This window comes from Vipera ursinii (assembly GCF_947247035.1).
Source record: "Vipera ursinii genome assembly, chromosome: 6".
Classification (NCBI taxonomy): Eukaryota; Metazoa; Chordata; class Lepidosauria; order Squamata; family Viperidae; genus Vipera; species Vipera ursinii.
This window is the reverse complement of record NC_139515.1, coordinates 53783539-53803595: the sequence shown is the minus strand read 5'-3', so window position 1 is coordinate 53803595 and position 20057 is coordinate 53783539. Positions and strand designations below refer to the sequence as shown.

The 20057-nt window shown below is 38.0% G+C and overlaps 1 protein-coding gene across 4 annotated transcripts; it reads right to left on the bottom strand.

Moving 5' to 3' along the window:
- Positions 1 to 2283: 2283 nt before the first annotated feature.
- On the bottom strand, positions 2284 to 10884 carry MRPL42 (mitochondrial ribosomal protein L42). Of its 4 annotated transcripts, none has more exons than XM_083366839.1 (6): positions 10831 to 10884; positions 7650 to 7766; positions 6249 to 6327; positions 4940 to 5024; positions 3924 to 4084; positions 2284 to 2635 (listed from the first exon to the last, which is right to left on the bottom strand). In XM_083366839.1, the coding sequence occupies exons 2-6, from the start codon at positions 7714 to 7716 to the stop codon at positions 2590 to 2592; spliced, it is 438 nt and encodes a 145-aa protein (XP_083222965.1). In that variant the 5' UTR covers positions 7717 to 7766; positions 10831 to 10884; the 3' UTR covers positions 2284 to 2589. The 4 variants fall into 4 exon arrangements, with proteins under 4 accessions (XP_083222965.1, XP_083222967.1, XP_083222968.1 ...); XM_083366841.1 differs by having other exon boundaries at positions 6249 to 6312; positions 10831 to 10875; XM_083366842.1 differs by having other exon boundaries at positions 6249 to 6312; positions 7650 to 7739; positions 10831 to 10849.
- Positions 10885 to 20057: the final 9173 nt, after the last annotated feature.

The window sequence follows — 20057 nt, the reverse complement described above, 5'->3', positions numbered from 1 at the left end:
AATAACGTTTGTGTTTTGACAGTTGCTTGGTATATAAGCTATTTTGAGACTTCATGCTACCAAGTTAGAGTCAAGAGACAGTCAAGTAAGAAGTTACATAACCGTCTCCCTATATTTTTGCTTAATGAAAAATAGCTGCCAGATGTTGGACTGAGAGGCACTTTACTCTTTTCTCACCTTCTTCTTGCTCAGTCACGCTTATAATCAGATCCTCTTTTCATACGATTCTGTATGATCATGTAGGTAATCCAGTTTTGGCTTAGCATGGTACAGCGGTGTTTAAAAGTTTGTGAGCCTTTTTGAATATTAATTGTGACCTGTTCTCATAAATGAACTATTACAATGCTTTTGTTGGATTTGTTTACTGTAACTGGGACTCATGTAAAGAACAGATCATATTATATTAGGTAGTATTTATACAGAAATTTTGAAAATTCGAAAGGGTTTACAACCTTTTAACCACCATTATGTGATTTGTGAACCATGGTTTACAAGTTAATTCTGGAATTTACAACATGACCCTCAAGGCCACAAAGCTCCGTATCAACTTACTATATTTTTTAATTTTTCTAAAAAGCCAATCCGACATACTGCAAAGCTTAGCCCCGATCTCTACCATCACCTTCACTTTCAAGAATATATGAGCTCCAAATCAGCTTCATGGGCTTGATTAGAAAATAAAAACTGATGACCGCAAGCCAATTTTTAGTTTAGAAATATTAAAGCTGCTCAGGAAGAGTCAACTTTGAAATCATGGTATAGGTAAAATTACTGCTAACTGGGGCATTTTAATCAGAATGCTCCTTGTACCCTTTGGAGTCTCCTGGTATAGTAAAATATCTATGGAGATTCTTAGTCATACAGGTCACAGTTGTTCCAAAGGTGCTTTTCAGAAGGCAACTAGACTTTCTTGGTTGTTTTTTTTCCTTGAAGACATTTCACTTTTCATCCAAGAAGCTTCTTCAGCCCTGGTATAGTATCATATGTGCACTGGAACAAAGGAGAGGTAGTTGAAAGTGGGTTTGGAATCCACAATTGTGCCCACCCTTCTTTCATATGACAGTCAGATAGATGTCTGCCCCAAAGCAGGCTGCACCAAATTTAATGGAGCAGATGTCTGGGTAAGTATTCCACATGCTCCGAGATCCTGAAAAGTGTGTTTGAAAGTCAGGCCATTTCTTTCTCAGAAATAGTTTTGTGTTTTCTCCCGCCACCAGATTTCTGGCACTTCCTCCCTCTGGGCATGAGAAATGCTTACAAGGCCACTGGAGTTCGAGAGTTGTTTGAAGGAGAAACATCTCTCTTGCAATTTCCTGCACAAGTAGGCCTTGATTACAACAGTTCGTTTAGTGACCATTCAAAGTTACAATTCTCTGAAAAAAAGTAACATATGACCATTTTTCACACTTACGACTGTTGCAGCATCCCCATAGTCACATGATCAAAATTTGGATGCTTGGCAACTGGTTCATATTTATAATGGTTGCAATGTCCCAGCAAAGTCAATGGGGAAGCCAGATTCACTTAACAACTGGGTTACTAACTTACCAACTGCAGTGATTCACTTAACAACTGTGACCAAGACAAGGAAAGGATCTGAGATCACCCAACTCTGGGAGATGAAGGAATAGTTAATTTACTCAAACTGTGTTTGGCATCTTTGAAAAGATACTAAGTTTGCATACTTTTAAATTAGACTTCCATAAATTGCTTGTTAACTGCTTTTCATCTATTATAAATCTTTGTATTAGCTATTTTGACAGTATGCGGTGAGTTTACCTTCATACCTTAGCAAAAGTAAGTTTTAGCTACTAATTTGAGAACTTAAAAAAACTTTTTTTGGAATAAGCAGGAAAGAGTGATTACAGTTTGATATTAGAAAGTTACTAATGGACTAAGGGTCCAGATAAATTTGAAACAAAATTTTGGAATTAATTATAAAGAATTTTTCCTGTGGAAAAATGCCTGATTTTCTAAAAAAATAAATAAAATTTTAAAAATTGGGCATGAGGGAACATGATTATATATGAAAAGAAGACATGAACTTGACTGTAGAATTACAGAATGGAAGAAAATATTCTAACATATGGAAGGTATTTTTTGCAAATAATGAATTCCGATGTTGATAGTGTCAACAGAAACATCTGCCTCTATGGAGTGGCTGTACCTAAATGAGGTTATGGAGGAGGAACAAGTTCTGCCCGACAGAGTTTGAAAGTGGATTTAAAAATGACCCTGGGCTACAAGAACAACATGTAAAGAGATGTTACATTAGATTTATTTAGTTTTTATTCCTAGTTTTGGCTGCATATTGTTAACATGCACTCATATATATGCTCATATTCCCCCCTTCCCAAGTGTAGTAAATCTGAATTCTTGTACAGTGGTGCCCTCTGGTGGTTCATATACCAATTCAACTAAACTAGCAATATTTGGGAATATAACTTTTATTTTGCATATCCTTAGATTTTACAATTCAGAATCCCAAGATTCTATAAATTATCTAGAGAAATTGACAAGGCTTTAGTTAGAAATGAATCCTCCATCTACAGAAAGTGGTTTTCCATGATGATAAAAACAAATGTAATTTCATCGGTCTTTGGAAGTATTGGTTTTCTTGCGTCGAGTGTGATACCTAAATGAAAAAAAGAACCCCAGAAGATATATTAAGCTTGTATCTCAGACACCAAATAGTTTAAATACTTATTTTTTTAAGAGAATAGGAATGTTATTAATATTTATATTAGAAAACATTATTTTTTTATTTTAATTCCATTTATATCCCGCCCTTCTCCGAAGACTCAGGGCGGCTTACAAGCTTAGCAATAGCCTTCATTCTATGTATATGCCTGCTTGTTAGGGCTTTCACACACACCCCAAGCGGCATTATTACAAAGTCAGCTTAATTGCCCCCAACAATCTGGGTCCTCATTTTACCTACCTCGGAAGGATGGAAGGCTGAGTCAACCTTGAGCCTGGTGGGATGCGAACCTGCACTAATTGCAGGCAGCTGTTGTTACTTAAGGAGGCATTAGCCCACTGCTCCACCAAGGCTTTATCTTTATAAAGGAAGTTAAAAGTAATTCTTAGGAAGAAAAGCACAACTGCATGCACATTTTTCACTTATCACATTCCTAAGAGAGTTCCAATACCTGGAAATAAAAAAGCAAAATATTTGCACAACATAGTCCTCCTACATTTTAGAAAATGCTGAACAGTAGCTGGATTTTCTGAATCCAAAGAAAGGTACACTGCTGTAGTAGTGGCAAATAATTTTGCACCTTTTTTTAAAAAAATCTTTGAACGGCATGGTTTAATTTCTAAAAACAGTTTATTAACTCTTGAATCTAAATGTTAGAAGTATTGCTGATATCCGCTCAGCATAAGATGTTCCCAAATTCTTCCAGTATTTAGACATTTGATAAGAACATTTCTTGACCCAATGTAGCATACTTTTCATCCAAGATGCATGTGCAGTTATTTTCAATTTTGGTGCAGTAGTTAAGGTGCTGGACTAAGACCACAGAAATCTAAGTTCAGATTCACCCTCAGCCATGGAAACTCATTCAGCCTCCTTAATGTACCCATAGGGTAATCAGAGGGACACAAATGTGAGGAACTGTAAGTGCATGAGTGCTGTCGTTTTTTCAGGCTCACACAGAAAGATGGGGAAAAATCTGCCTGCCTTAATGAATAGCAGAGAATTGCTCTGCTTACTGTATGCAAATTCCAAACACTTCTTCTCTATCATTTTCAAAGCATGTATAAACCTAAGGGTTGAATCCTTGAATCCTAATCAGTCAGTAAAATGCAGACCAAACCTGTGATGCATTTTCAACTGAGTTATGCACCAGGAAAGAACCTGAAGTATTGTAATCCCATTCCATTTTGATTCTACAATTGATACCTTCATAAATACTTACTGTCCCACAGGATACCAGCGATGTTTGGTTGTGTAAAACATTTTACTAAGTGTCTCAATTGTGGGCTCATTCTTGTAGACTTCTGTTTCTTCTAATTTAGATTTCAGGACTTGTTCATGTGTTTCTTCTTTATACGTCACTGGGTCTAGTTGTGGAATGGGCTGTCAAAGTATATGTCATACAAATTACGAGATAAAACTAAAAGTCTATTTCTCCAAAGAGATTCCATTTACTAACACTACACATCCAGGTGAGCTGGCACTATTTGACTGTAGTACAGTTAACAGAAGCTAGGAATACAAGACAGCAAAATTATTAGCACTAATATTCACCAAGAAAAGTTTTGTAAAAAGCTTTTCTAGTAAGACCTTACTAGAAGGGCTTTTTATAAGATTTTTCTTAGTGTATATAGCTAACCTAGCATCCTGTTTCCAACAATGGGCAGCCATAATATGCTGCTTTTAAATCTGGAAGACTTGCTTATTCTCTTTGCCTACTCCCTTTAATCTATGGAAGTCAATAATTACATATTTTGTGGCACTGAATTCATAAGATAATTGTGTATGAAATAAAAATATTATTCTTCAAATGTTATTCCAATCAATGTTAGAATCACTGACTCCAAACTTTAAAGAGGGAACAAACTACAACTTATCATTTACAACTGTACTCAGGGTAATCCATAATCAATGAAAGCATTTGCACCTTTTAAAATGATCTTACACAATATTTAAGATTAAAGCCAATACTATCCTTCTTTTAAATAGTACCGATATTACCAATTCCAGAGCATCATTTTCCCACTGTGTGACCTGAATGTATTTATATCCTTTATTTGAAGGTAACTCAAAGTATCTGAGGACATCCATTAATGTAATTCTGCTACCCCCTGTATTTACCTTTTATGATCTTATCTTGTAAATCACGTTCTTATTAAGGGATAACACCCAGCAACATATATATGAGGAAGATTACTAGTAACAAATTTCAGGAAGATGCAATTTTCAGTAACTTACTTTTGTGTGCTCATATGGAATGTCCACTGAAGGGTGATAGCAAACAATTGTCTTTCCATCTGACGTCATAGCAAGTTCAACTTTGCTAAAAAATAAAGCAGATGTCAATATTCCTAACATTTTTAAAAAAGATGGCATTGGAGATAATACTTTAATGAAAATTTAAGGAAAATAGATTAAACAGTAATTATTTTGAATGATACCCATAAGCTGTAAAATATTTAACTAAAATACACAAGACTAGAAGTTGCCAAAATACATTCAATAACATATTTTAATTTTAAAAATCAAGCAAGCATGCAATACATAAACTGCATAGGAGCTAAACATGTACATACATAAATGCTATTTGTACTCTAAAGACAAGATAACAAATGTTTAAACACTCATATTCAATATTTATGTTGGATGGATGAAATGCCTGCATGAAGACATGACAGCCATAGGCAAATGCCTTGCTGATGCTGCAGACTGAAGTGGTGAGTGAAATGAAAAATTGTGTACCCCACAATATAATGGAAATAACACAAGAAGATTCAATATTTTTGTTGAAAAGTAATTAGTGAAAGTACTTCTACAGTAATACAACGAAAAATGGAGATCAAACATTGTATAAAACATGTGAAGGATTATTCAAGATTTTTTGGCACTTGTGTCAGTTTTCTAGCCAATTTTTCCCAACATCCTGAGTTGCCTCAGAATAATATATATTTCGGTTCAGGGGATATAATAATAGTATGTTAGCTTGAAAAATGGATCATACTGGCTCTATCAGATCTGCTTACATTCTGCCCCTAATATATAAATTTGCAGAAAGGCTAGACAATTTCTTTGTAAACCAACTTCTAGAAACATTGCATATAGCACCTCTCTTTCATAATTAAAGAACTATATACATATAGAAACAGCTGGAAGCAGTTTAGAGAACCAAAAAACACAGGTGCTTTTTATGCTCTTCCACATATTATGAATAACTTCTGCAGGATTTGCAGTACTAGTGAATAGTTATTTCACAATTCAAATAACCTTTATGAAAAAGCTGCTATTCTTATCTGTTTAGAAATTAAAGTAATATATATTATTAATTAAACTTAATCAATGTATCAGGCTGGCTAATTTAAAGCAAAGGCACACAGCAGTTTTTGCATTTGTCTTTAACCCACACATAAGACAAGGGAGTTGCAGTGTACTGGGGATATTGTGATGGCACATTTATGATACTCAATTACCAGCCCATTCATTACAAATGTTAGCATGTAACAGTCTTTGTAAATTAATAGTGATAACATGTAGAATAGTTAATACTTACCAGTTATAATCATCAGGAAGTGGTGAATATGTAGATTTGGGGCAGGCATGAAATACGGCTGCATCTGCAGATACAGGAGCTAAACAGTATTATACACTAGATTGTCAATCTCTTTTAACACTATGGGAATGAAAATACCACAAAGATTATACATTGTAGTGCTAATCTAGGAGTTGGTGATAAATTTAGGGGCTTTAATTCTGGCATAAATCCAGTTGTTTCACTATACAAAAATTGTAAATCAAATTACAGCTTCGAAGGAAAAAGGACTTCTATAGGGCAGTTTTATCCAACTTGGTGTTCTCCGATATTTTGGATTGGAATTCTCATAATCCTCAGCTTTGGTACCTTGGAATAATGGGAACTGGAGACATCAAGCCGAGGAGGGTTGATTTAGAACATACAGAAAAAGGGGTGAGGTGGGGAAGGGATCTAAATGTTCATGGACATTTAAGGCAAGACTACACAAATGACACACGTTGGGAATCTAAGTGTATGTCATTCAATAGCACTCATTAGTACTGAGCTCTATATTTGGAAAAAAAGAAAGACCAACAAGGCTCTTTTTCTGCTCATCTGCTACCTACAGCTCCCACTGAAGCTGCATTATTTGTTCTTCTTTACTGATGTAGTCCTGGGACTTTATACTTATCACCCAAAATGCCATTATATTTCCTTATCCATGAATATAAGTAGTCCTCAACTTACAATCACAATTAGGACTGGAAATTTTGTCACTAAGCAAAGTGTTTGATAAATGAATCATAGTTAATTTTACCTTTTTACCTGTGGTCATTTAGAGAATCACACAGTCATTAAGCAAATCTGGCTTTCTCCTATTGATTTTACTTGTGGAAATCCCGTAATTGTGTAACCATGGGACACTGAAAGCCTCATAAAAATGTGCCAGTTGCCAAATGCCCAAATGTTGATCATGTGACCACAGGGAGATTGTGATGGACTGGTTGTAAGTCCTTTTTAGTACTGTCATAACTTCAAACAGTTGTTAAATCAATGGTCATAAGTCAAGGACTACCTGTAAAGACACTGACAACTAAGCAAAGATCAGAAAAATAGTAGAACTGTTTTTTCTTGCATAAACTGAATACTACTACTATACAGAAAAGGGCTTAATCAAATTTACATTAAAGTCAATTCTTTCTTTTCGTATCCTAGTCAAGTAACACAGCTTTATGAAGGCAACGTCCTTGTCTCTTAAGCAAAGAAAGGCCACCACATGGAGGATTATCAGATGGCCAATATCTTACCTAATGTTCATTTTTCAGAAAGATTGAAATGGGCTGTTGATTTGTAAATGTAAGGTCACTATTCTCCTGCCCATAAAGATGCAGTATTCTGGTATCCAATTAGCTAGTAACACAGAGAATGCACAATGCTTACCAGTTAGCAAAGGCTTCCTGATGAAAGTTGCCAAATATAAAATAGACTTCCTTGAGGCTGTGGCCATGGTAGCAGGTTAAAGAGTAGAAACTGAAGAAATAAATTCAGGTTTCATTCCTGTTTGAAAGACAGCTCATTAGCTTAAATATGTTAAGTCAATAACAAGTCAATTTCTCCAGCGTTTCAATAGCAGTTCCATACATTACCATGGAGCAGTTAACAATACAAAGTCTGATCATTGCCTGATAATTTATTATTTTAATTCCATAGATGGGAACTTCTTCATACTCATAGTCTTTAGTGATTATGACTTCATTAGTCATAGTCCTCTGAACCAACCTTCAAAATTTCCAGGTATGTGGTCTCCAGTTTCCAGAATTACTATCAATGGCAATATTGATTGTGGAATTCTGAATCTGAAGTCCACATACCTGGAAATTCCTATGGTTAAAAAGCATTGCTTGAAAGCTGCATATTTCCAAGGTAGAATTAGGATATTGCAGAAATAAGGAGAAACCAAAAGTTATATAAACCATGCAAGACCTGTTCTTTTCCCTTAATTTTAAACAGTTCTATTTAGTCTTTTGAAACTCAAATACTTTGGCCACCTTATGAGAAGGAAGGACTCACTGGAGAAGAGCCTAATGCTGGGAAAGGTTGAGGGCAAGAGAAGGGGACAACAAAGAATGAGGTGGCTGGATGGAGTCACTGAAGCAGTAGGCGTGAGCTTAAATGGACTCCAGAAGATGGTAGAGGTCAGGAAGGCCTGGAGGAACATTGTCCATGGGGTCGCGATGAGTTGGACACGACTTCGCAACTAACAACAACAAAAATTTAGTTTTTAAACAGTTCTATTTAGCCAAAAGTTATTATCCCTCATTTCATATAGCAGTATTTGTGCCTACCATATAAATTTAACTTTTATTTAGTAATCAAATTTATATAGCTGCTCATCTCATGAAAAGTGACTCTGTGTGCATACAAGAATCCACTAAAACAGTAATATAACAGTCATTATCTGAAACCATTATATAATAATTATTAAAAATATTAAAACTATTTTTATCCTACCTTTATTTTTATAAATAATTCAAAGCGGTACTAATACAGTACTCCTTCCACCTCCTATTTTCCCCACAATAATGACCCTACGTGATTGCACTTGGGCTGAGAAAGAATGACTGGCCCAAAGTCACCAAATCGGCGCTCCTGGCTAAAATGGGACACCCTCTCCCTTTTCAAGGCCAGTATCTTAATTACTACACCAAACTATGAAAGGAAAGTTAAAAAAAGAAAATAATAGGCAGAAAGTATTAATAACAGATCTGTTCTTTATCAAAATTTTAAGGTAAAGGTAAAGGTTCCCCCGCACATGCGTGCTAGTCATTTCTGACTCTAGGGGCCGGTGCTCATCTCCGTTTCAAAGCCGAAGAGCCAGAGCTTGTCCGAGGATGTCTCCGTGGTCATGTGGCCGGCATGACTAGATGCCAAAGGTGCACGGAACGCTGTTACCTTCCCACCGTTGTGGTCCCTATTTTTCTACTTGCATTTTTACGTGCTTTCGAACTGCTAGGTTGGCAGAAGCTAGGACGAGTACAGGCGCTCACTCTGTTACGCGGCACTCAGGATTCGACCCGCCAAACTGCCGACCTTCTGATCGACAGGCTCAGCGTCCTAACCCACTGAGCCACCGCGTCCCTATGAAAATTTTACTTGAATGCAATAGCTATTGCTGCCATGGTGTGGCTTTAAACTAGTGCTCAAATCCCTAGTCTTTCACCAGCCCCCAAACTAAGCAGAATTAACACAACTTGATTACTTTTCAACTTATTTCCACCACCCACCCCCAATTCCTGCACATTCATCTTTGTTGTTCTTAGTATTTGTCCCAGTTATTTGCAGGGTGCACTTGGTTTACATTGCGCTTGCCTAGTTCTTGGTGTGACACATGCATGGTGTGACATAGTTTTGTTTTTCAGCCAATTTGTCATTGTTAATTAGGCTCAGAGATGACTGCCCAAAATCATTCAGCTGGTTGCTATGCCCTAGGGAAGGACTAGAAGCTAGATCTGTTAACAGTCCAGTATTTAGCCACTACACAACTAGCTCTCTGCATCTTTATTCCAGTAGGGCTTTTAAAGTGATTTAAACAAACTAATGTTATTAATGTATTATCAAATAATAAAAGTAAAAATGTTACTTTATTTTAAAACAGACAAAAATTTGTTCAAAACAATATTTTAAGCCAACACTGAAAAGAGAAAGAAGCATCATTAGACAAATATTTTAGGAAGGTAGTTCCACACAGTATCTGTGGGAAATGTGAAAATCCTGACTCTTATTGCCATCCATTTAGTATCATTTGAAATTCTCAGTGAAAGATCTCAAGGCAGAAGTGAAAAACCTGTGTCATTCCCAATCTTGCTAACAGGTGGTCACAATGACTGGATCAATTAAATCTTATAAGTGAGTGCTGTCTGGAAAGCAGGTTTATCACTGTTTTGGAACTTGGGTAAATTCATACTAGAAAAGGCAGTCTCTAACATAGTTGTGTCTTGAGCTGTGAAATGAAACACTATGAACTGGTCTAGAATTAAACCATTAAATTCACAAACAGGTATAACATGAATTATAGGCTTGTAATAGTATTTTACTTAAAATGATATTTAAATTCTCCATTGATACTTAAATTCAATGAAGTCTACGATAATAAGCTATATCGTAAATTCCGATGCAATTAGTCTTCAAGCTTTTGTAATAAATTGGCTTAAACAGCAGGGAAAGCAGAAATAAGAACTGTCTGCTAGGACCTATTGGTCTCATTTTACTGATTTTACCTGATTCTGGTATTTACCAATCATTCAGGGTAAAAAAAAAATAAACTAGCCACCAAATGTGAGGCTAACTAATAATTTATTTAATGTATATGCCGCTCGATTTCCAGCGACTCTGAGTGGGAAACAGTGTTGGACTAGGAGTCCCAAAGAACGGGAGATTCGGATGAGAAGAGTAGAAGTTGCAGTCAACACGTGGAGAATACCAGATAACCAGTTCTACACTATTTAAACGGCATAAGCTAAAATTTCTATATCGGGGCGCAACTTTTGCGAAAGGACAAGAGGACATGGCCAGACAGCCAAGAGCCTGATCCGGGGAAAAGAAATAACGCAGAAAAGCTTACCAAATAGAGGACATCGGATCTCTCTGACATAGACGGATTCTCGGAACAACTTCCGGGAACGTCTCAAGATCTACCAAAGGACATTGGGAAATGTAGTTCGGAAGAGAAGGCTGTCCAATTGGTAATGATAGCTTGTTAGCACAGGAATCTTTGCGATTGGTTTCCTTTTCATAGTTTATCAAAGCAAACTTTCCTTCCTTTCTTCTTTCAGAATCATAGTCTGTGTTTTGCAGGGTATGTTGTGTGAAAATAGAACAATTCAATCACGGGTGTCATCGGATAGGACCGGGAATGATTCCTACCTGAAACTCTGGACAACTTCAAAAAATAAACTGTGCCAGTAAGTTTCTGGGTAGTTCTAGTACACCAATGAAGTTTCTCATTTCCAGTTATTTGACAGTAATAATAGAAAACTATGGTTATAGTCGCATAAGATACTAATTCATGATAAAGTTAACAGTAGTTTACTGAATTCAGCTTTTTGGTATACATAACACACAGGCATATACAAATAAGTTCGATTATTAGAATACGCTAGACTAAAATTGTAATGGCTAATTTGAGGTAATTATATTGTGTGTAAACTAGATCGACTATAATTTACTGAACCATTTAACAAGTGGTTAATTCTATATGTGAAATCAGCAAGGAATATTTTCCACACAAAATTCCCTGGGGGAGGGGGACAATAACTGGGTCCTAAAAACTAATTTTATGTGGAAAAAAGTGTGAGCTCAAGTCAATGATAGTACAACGCAATAAAACACATGCTTGTGTTGAGACCTACCTGCCTGTTCTTCAATTCCAAGTAGATAGTGTTCTATAACTGGTTTTGGCTGGAGGGTCTAACATAAAAATATATTTGATACGCTTGAAGCTTTCCTATCCTGGAAGGTAGAGTGTAAGTCAATTTCTTAACTTTTACAATTGTGCAATTGTAAAATAGAAATTCTAGGCATCTGCAAGGTCCATCCTTAGCATCTCCAAATTAGTTTGGGAAAACTTGGACAGAGTCTGAAAATCAATGACAGATTTCATTTAATTTAAGTCTGTTTTGTGACCTGTTGGACCATAGATGAATATCCTAGGACCCACAATGCAAAAGTCCTCTAAATTCAGAGCCATTAAAAATACTCAATGGCTGAAATGGTTGGCAGTTTTCAGATTTATTTGCCAAAATACAGGCTTAATATTCCAGTCCTGTCAGATATAAGAATGGAAGGAGAACATCCAGAAACGATCGGGTAAAGGAAAAGAGAGAAGCAGTGCTAGGTGGGAGGAGAGGAGAAATAAGTTGGAAAGTGGCACATCCAGTATTGTGGACAAGCTTCCAAAAAGTGTCTTGCCCAGCATATTTCCTTGTAGTGTCATTGTTGTATCTTCCTAACAGAAGCCCAGAATAAAAGAGCAATACTACTATAATATGTAAACATAGACCAAACAGTTAGGAAAGATATGGAGACAACCTGTTTTAGAATTTAGAACAAATCAGAACTCATCCATGGTAGGCTAAAAAAATAAAAAGAGGATAACAGGAAGTCCGTAGGGATGGAAAAATAGTACCATACCAAGAAATAGACCCCTTTCAGCCTGACATCATTGGCTACCTCTCTGTGAGAGTGGCCCATGAATGTTGATGCAGACTAATTGATATTGGTGACATGCTAGGACACTGAGTTTTATGTTCATGCATTAGAAAATAAACAGAACCTTTTCCTAGAAAAGAAATACAACTCTACTGTGTTTAATTATTGACAGGGCATCTGTTCTTTAACTGATTTACAAAAATCATTAGGTCTATTCTACATATGGGGTCCCCTTTATGGATTACTGCCTTGCAGTGGCGAAGGGGCTTGCGTAATTCAATGAAGCTATGAGCTATGTCGTGCAGGGCCACCCAAGATGGACAGGTCGTAGCAGAGAGTTCTAACAAAATGTGATCCACTGGAGAAGGAAATGATAACCCACTCCAGTATCTTTGCCATGAACACCCCATGGACAGTACCAAAAGACAAAAAGATATGATGCTGGAAGATGAGCCACTCGGGCTGGAAGGTGTCCAATATGCTGCTGGAGAAGAGCAGAGGGCTCAGCTATGGATTCATCTGGTGGTGAAAGGAAAGTCTGATGCTGTAAAGATCTATTCTCCATAGGAACCTGGAATGTAAGACCCATGAATCAAGGCAAGCTGGACGTGGTTAAACAAGAGATGACAAGACTGAACATCGACATCTTAGGAATCAGCGAACTAAAATGGACAGGAATGGGTGAATTTAATTCGGATGACCATCAGGTATACTACTGTGGGCAAGAATCCCTCAGAAGAAATGGAGTAGGAAAAGCAATACTAGGGTACAATCCCCAAAATGACAGAACGATCTCAGTGTGAATCCAAGGCAAACCATTCAATATTACAGTAGTCCAAGTCTATGCTCCAACCACTGTTGTTGAAGAGGATGACATTGACCGGTTCTATGAAGCCCTACAGCACCTTATAGAATTAACACCAAAAAATGATGTCCTTATCATTATGGGGGATTGGAATGCTAAAGTAGGAAGCCAAAAGATAACTGGAATAACAGGCAAGTTTGGCCTTGGAGTACAAAATGAAGCAGGGCACAGACTGATAGAATTTTGTCAAGAGAATACGATGGTCATAGCAAACGCTCTTTTCCAACAACCCAAGAGATGGCTCTACATGTGGACATCACTAAACAGCCAACACAGAAATCAGAATGACTATGTGCTCTGCAGCCAAAGATGGAGAGGCTCTATACAGTCAGTAAAAAGAAGACCAGGAGCTGACTGTGGCTCAGATCATGAGCTTCTCGTTGCAAAATTTAGGCTTAAATTGAAGAAAGTAGGGAAAAGCACTAAGCCATTCAGATATGAACTAAATCATATCCCTGATGAATACACAGTAGAGGTGACAAATAGATTTAAGGAATTAGATCTTATAGACAGAGTGCCTGAAGAATTATGGATGGAGGTTTGCAACATTGTACAAGAGGTAGCAACTAAAACCATCCCAAAGAAAAAGAAATGCAAGAAAGCAAAATGGCTGTCTGAGGAAGCTTTACAAATAGCTGAGGAAAGAAGGGAAGCGAAAGGCAAGGGAGAAAAAGAAAGATACACCCAATTGAATGCAGAATTCCAGAGAATAGCTAGAAGAGATAAGAATGCCTTCTTAAATGAGCAGTGCAAAGAAATAGAAGAAAACAATAGGGAGGACCAGAGATCTCTTCAAGAAAATTGGAGATATGAAGGGAACATTTCATGCAAAGATGGGCATGATAAAGGACCAAAATGGCAGGGACCTAACAGAGGCAGAAGAGATTAAGAAGAGGTGGCAAAACTACACAGAAGAACTATACAAGAACGAGTGTAACATCCCAGATAACCACGATGGGGTGGTCACTGACCCCAAGCCAAATATCCTAGAATGTGAAGTGAAACAACAAAGCTAATGGAGGTGACAGTATTCGAGCTGAGCTATTTAAAATTTTAAAAGATGCAGTAAAAGTGCTACACTCAATTTGCCAGCAAATTTGGAAAACTCAACAGTGGCCACAGGATTGGAAAAGATCAGTTTACATTCCAATTCCAAAGAAAGGCAGTGCCAAAGAATGTTCAAACTATCGCACCATTGCACTCATTTCACATGCTAGTCAAGTTATGCTTAAAATCCTACAAGCTAGACTCCAGCAGTATGTGGATCGAGAACTACCAGAAGTACAGGCAGGATTTCGAAGAGGCAGAAGAACTAGAGATCAAATTGCCAACATATGCTGGATCATGGAGAAAGCTAGGGAGTTCCAGAAAAACATCTACTTCTGCTTCATTGACTATGCTAAAGCCTTTGATTGTGTGGATCACAACAAATTGTGGCAAGTTCTTAAAGAGATGGGAGTACCAGAGCATCTTATTTGTCTCTTGAGAAACCTATATGTGGGTCAAGAAGCAACAGTGAGAACTGGACACAGAACCACTGATTGGTTCAAAATTGGGAAAGGAGTCCGGCAAGGCTGTATACTGTCACCCTGCCTGTTTAACTTATATACAGAGCACATCATGAGAAAGGCAGGGCTAGATGAATCAAAAGTTGGAATTAAGATTGCCAGGAGAAATATCAACAACCTAAGATATGCAGATGATACCACTCTAATGGCAGAAAGTGAAGAGGAATTAAAGAGCCTCTTGATGCGGGTGAAGAAGGAAAGTGCAAAAGTGGGCTTGAAACTCAACATTAAGGAAACCAAGATCATGGTATCCAGTCCTCTCAATTCCTGGCAAATAGATGGGGAAGAAATGGAGATAGTGACTGATTTTATTTTCTTTGGGCTCCAAGATCACTGCAGATGGGGAATGCAGCCAAGAAATTAAAAGACGCTTGCTCCTGGGGAGGAAAGCTATGGCAAACCTAGACAGCATAATAAAAAGCAGAGATATCACCTGCCAACAAAAGTGTGTATAGTCAAGGCCATGGTTTTCCCAGTTGCAATGTATGGCTGTGAAAGTTGGACCATAAGAAAGGCTGAGCGCCAAAGAATTGAGGCCTTTGAACTTTGGTGCTGGAGAAGACTCCTGCGAGTCCCTTGGACTGCAAGGCGATCAAACCGTTCAGTCCTAGAGGAGATCAACCCTGACTGCTCTTTAAAAGGCTAGATCCTGAAGTTGAAACTCAAATACTTTGGTCACCTAATGAGAAGGAAAGACTCACTGGAGAAGAGCCTAATGCTGGGAAAGATTGAGGGCAATAGGAGAAGGGGACGACAGAGAATGAAGTGGCTGGATGGAGTCACTGAAGCAGTAGGCGTGAGCTTAAATGGACTCCAGAAGATGGTAGAGGACAGGAAGGCCTGGAGGAACGTTGTTCATGGGGTCCCGATGGGTCGGACACGACTTCGCAACTAACAACAACAACACATGGGGTAGCATTAGTACGCAAGTTATGCTTTCTGGGTATCTGAATTTGATAATAAAATTAAATCAGTGGAAATGGGCTGTACTTCTTAAAAGCTTATACTTCACTAACATTTTATTACGAACCCATATTCACTTACCATGAAATTTGTCATGAATTAAGTAAAAATTACTTTTGAATGATCAAGTGTAGAATTCTATGCTAGGTTTATAAAACTTTTAAGACAGGAGAGTCAAACTGCCAGCCCATGGGCCGGTTTCATCATACCGAAGCTTCACCCATCCCATTGCTGGCAATGCAAAAAGAGTCACGATATGTCGCAATATGTCACATGACGTGGCAAGTTTGACACCCATGTTTTAAGATGTTTTAAATACTTTGCAGATGAGGAAATCTTCTCTCTTGGTGAGAATACAATAAAGATAGAACAAGATCATGGCTTGTGCTTTTTACAGTATAGTAGTTTTTGGATAATGTTAGTGAATGGAACAACCTTCTGCATCCTAACACTACAGATACTGTATGTAGAACCACAATTCTAGTCTAGTTGTGTAGAGTTGTTGAGAATTGTCAATACATGTACAGCTGTGAAGGCTGCAGGAGGACAATAAATCATTGCTTTTTAAAATATTGTCTCTTTTATCTTAAATTTATAATTATAACTTCATTTTTTATCTATCTATCACTGTGAAGTTGCTTGTTGCCTTCGATTTTCTTCAAAATAAGTAGTCCTCAACCTACGACCACAATTGAGCCCAAAATTTCCATTGCTGAGTAAGGCAGTTATTAAGTGAGTTTTGCCCCATTTTATAACATTTTTGCCACAGTTGTCAAGTGAATCATGCAGTTATTTATGTGAATCTGGCTTCCCCCATTGACTTTGCTTGTCGGAAGCCAGATGGGAAGGTTACAAATGGTGATCACATGACCCTGATAGTACAACTGTCATAAATACATGCCAGAATTTGCATCACATGACCATGGAAATGCTGCAGCAGTAGTGTAAAAAATTGTCATAAGTCACTTTTTTCAGTGTTGTAACTTTCAATGATCACTAAACAATTGGTTGTAAGTCAAGGACTACCTGTATACTTCAAAACATTTTGCATTATTTCTATTTCCAACACCTTGTGAAAAATTAAATCAAGCAATGGTCATGAAATAATCAATACTAATGAGCTAATTTAATTTTAATTTAATTTAATTTATTAATATTTCTATACCGCCCTTCTCCCGGAGGACTCAGGGCGGTGTACAGGGCAAGAATAAAACACAGAAAATTTACAAAAACTAAAAGATAATTAAATGCATGCCCGATTAAAATACAATTGATACATAGTAAAAAACCCCCAATAAAAATAATAAAAAACCCCACCAATCCCCCCTCAGGCCAGGCCGGCTTGCTCGAACAAGTATGTTTTCAGATCGCGGCGAAAGGAGCGCAGATCGGGCGCCGTCCGGAGCTCAACCGGTAACTGGTTCCATAGCTCCGGGGCGCCCACAGAGAAGGATCTCCCCCTGGGGGCCACCAGTCGGCATTCTCTGACCGGTGGCACCCTGAGGAGGCCCTCTCTGTGGGAATGCACAGGGCGCAGGGAGCTTGATGCCGGCAGCAGATGTTCCCTCAGGTACTCCGGCCCCATGCCATGGAGGGCATTGAACACCATTACTAGCACCTTGAATCTCACCCGGAAGACAACTGGCAACCAATGCAGCTCACGGAGCAGAGGTGTAACATGGGAGTATCGGGAGACTCCCAACACAACTCTCGCGGCTGCATTCTGTACCAGTTGGAGCCTCCGGGTGGTCCTCAAGGGAAGCCCCATGTAGAGAGCGTTGCAGTAGTCTAGACGAGAGGTCACGAGCGCGTGAGTGACCGTGCATAAATCATCCCGGCTTAGATAGGGCCGCAACTGGCGCACCAGGCGAACCTGGGTGAAAGCCCCCCTAGTCACAGCCACCATGTGATCTTCCAAGGTGAGCCGCGAATCTAGGAGGACTCCCAAGTTGCGAGCCCTATCTACGGGGGGTAATAATTCATCCCCCATAGAAAGAGATGGAATATCCGAATAGACCCGGGATGAAGGTATGCAAAGCCACTCGGTCTTGTCGGGGTTGAGTTGAAGTCTGTTCCTCCCCATCCAGACCCAAACCGCTTCCAGGCAACGGGACAACGGGCTAAGAAGTTAAGAACTGTTTGTAGTGATGTCCATAGAGGGATCAAAATCTGTAAGATAAAGGTAGTAAACAGGATGGGGCAAAGATCCCAACCCCACATCCACCATCCTTCATATTTTGACTTCTTCTATTTATTGTTGCTGGCAATCCTTTCTGTCTACTTAACACAAAGCAGAGCTGAGTCATTCAGGCAGAGAGTTGCAGCACTGCGATCAATACAATAGAAATATGGTACTGTAGAATGGAGGCTCTACTTTTCCCAGTACTGCTAGAGAGATTGGTGATTTTTTGCCTTGGATATTACTTAGGTGATAGTTTCATAATGTGGTTGCTGAATAGCACATTACTTTCTTTAAATATTGCTTTTGGATAAAGTTGCACTCCTGGTGGCTTTATGGACATGGCTGTGTCATTTTCTTGGCAACAGTACAGAAATGATTTACTGCTTTCTTCTTCTGAGAGTTGTTTCTCCTAGTCTGGTTTTTCCTGATGATCCAAATACTAAACAGGCCTGACCCCAATTAGTTTCCAAGCCCATATAAAATCAGCCAGATGCTTCTTCCTGGTGAGGCAAGGCATTGTTTGCATGTCCTTCAGCATGTATATGACTATAGCTCAGCCTTCCCCATCCTAAACCTGAATTAGATGCCAGAATTCTCAGTCCATGTGACAATTGACATTAAGTTTTTCTTCTCTACATAAAATAGTTTGTGTTGAGAAAACATAACATCTGCTTCAATTTCAGCTGCTGCTGACAATGGATATGTTAATATGGCCATGTGGAACTGTTTTGCTGCTGTCATCTTCTAGAATGTTTTAAAACTTCACTGCAGTGTAAGAGACATTTTCAGGAGAGCATCACACTGGAGTAGGAAGGAGTGATTTGTAATTTTAAAAAAGGATTATAGCAAAAAAGAAACACAGATGTCTCACATTTTCTCAAAATAAATTTATTTGAATTCAACTATAATTTTAATATAGAATTGTATTAAATATTAGTATCACAAAGCAACCTTCCTGGATAATGCCTTCATAATAATACCAACATTTTACAGCCACTGGGGGAGTCGGAAACTAGGAAGTTATTTGTGAAGGACTCCATTTCTAAGGCAGCCTCATGATCAGATAATTATTATTCCAGTCTTAGATTCAGAAGAGACACCCAAAATAGAGTTGCCATTAAAATATGAAGGCATGAAAGAATTTGCTTTCAGTACAAGTGCAATATGAGAACAATATTAAATTGCCAATAGGCATTATGAGACGGCTGCCTCAAGATGCAAGTTTAGGATGCAGTGGAATGGCAATAGTTATGTACTGACTTTTACAGCAAGAGAGATACAGCACTGATAGCCAAACAGATATTTAATATGATCTGTCTTTATGCACGGTTAAACTGATGGCCTTCAACTTATCTACAAGACCACTGAAGTGTAAATAAGGTTATCAGATATCTGAAGAGAGAAAGGATATGGAAAATTGGACAAATGGGTGGGTGGAACACAGTTTTAACTTTCTTGGCATCCACAACAAAATTGAGAAAAACTGGAAAGTTATAGTGAAAATGAAGTATTTATTTTAGACCTACACATGTATGAAGTTACCTTTTCCAGCATCCGTTTTTTAATTGCAAGATATGCTAGAGCCAATTAATAGACAAAAGTCTTGTGTGTAAATAGAGGGAAGTCTCACTCTCTTCTAGTACTGATGTTACCTAGTTGGGTAATGAAATATCTGCAAGAAAACAACAAAAACTGAGATACTCCACAGTTCAACCCTGAGCTACAAATATTCTCTTCTATTAGTACCAAAAGTCTTCAGCCTGTAACTAATTACTGTCTTATTAATTTCAGGCAATAGGGCAAGCTGTCTCCAGAGCACTAATCTACAAATTAAAATCACCAACCTTGTTAACTTGCCATTAACATTCATTAGGGAAGCATTGCCTCATGGTGAAAAGATGATGTGGAAGAGATACTTAAAGGACCTGACAATATTTGATTTTAAGCCTGTGCTTGCTGAATGGAGGGCATGAGGACAAAAAGATCATGCCTTCCTTTTGCCCAACTCTGATAATGCTAGAATATTGATCTACCTGTGTACTGCTGGAGAACAATGCAATATT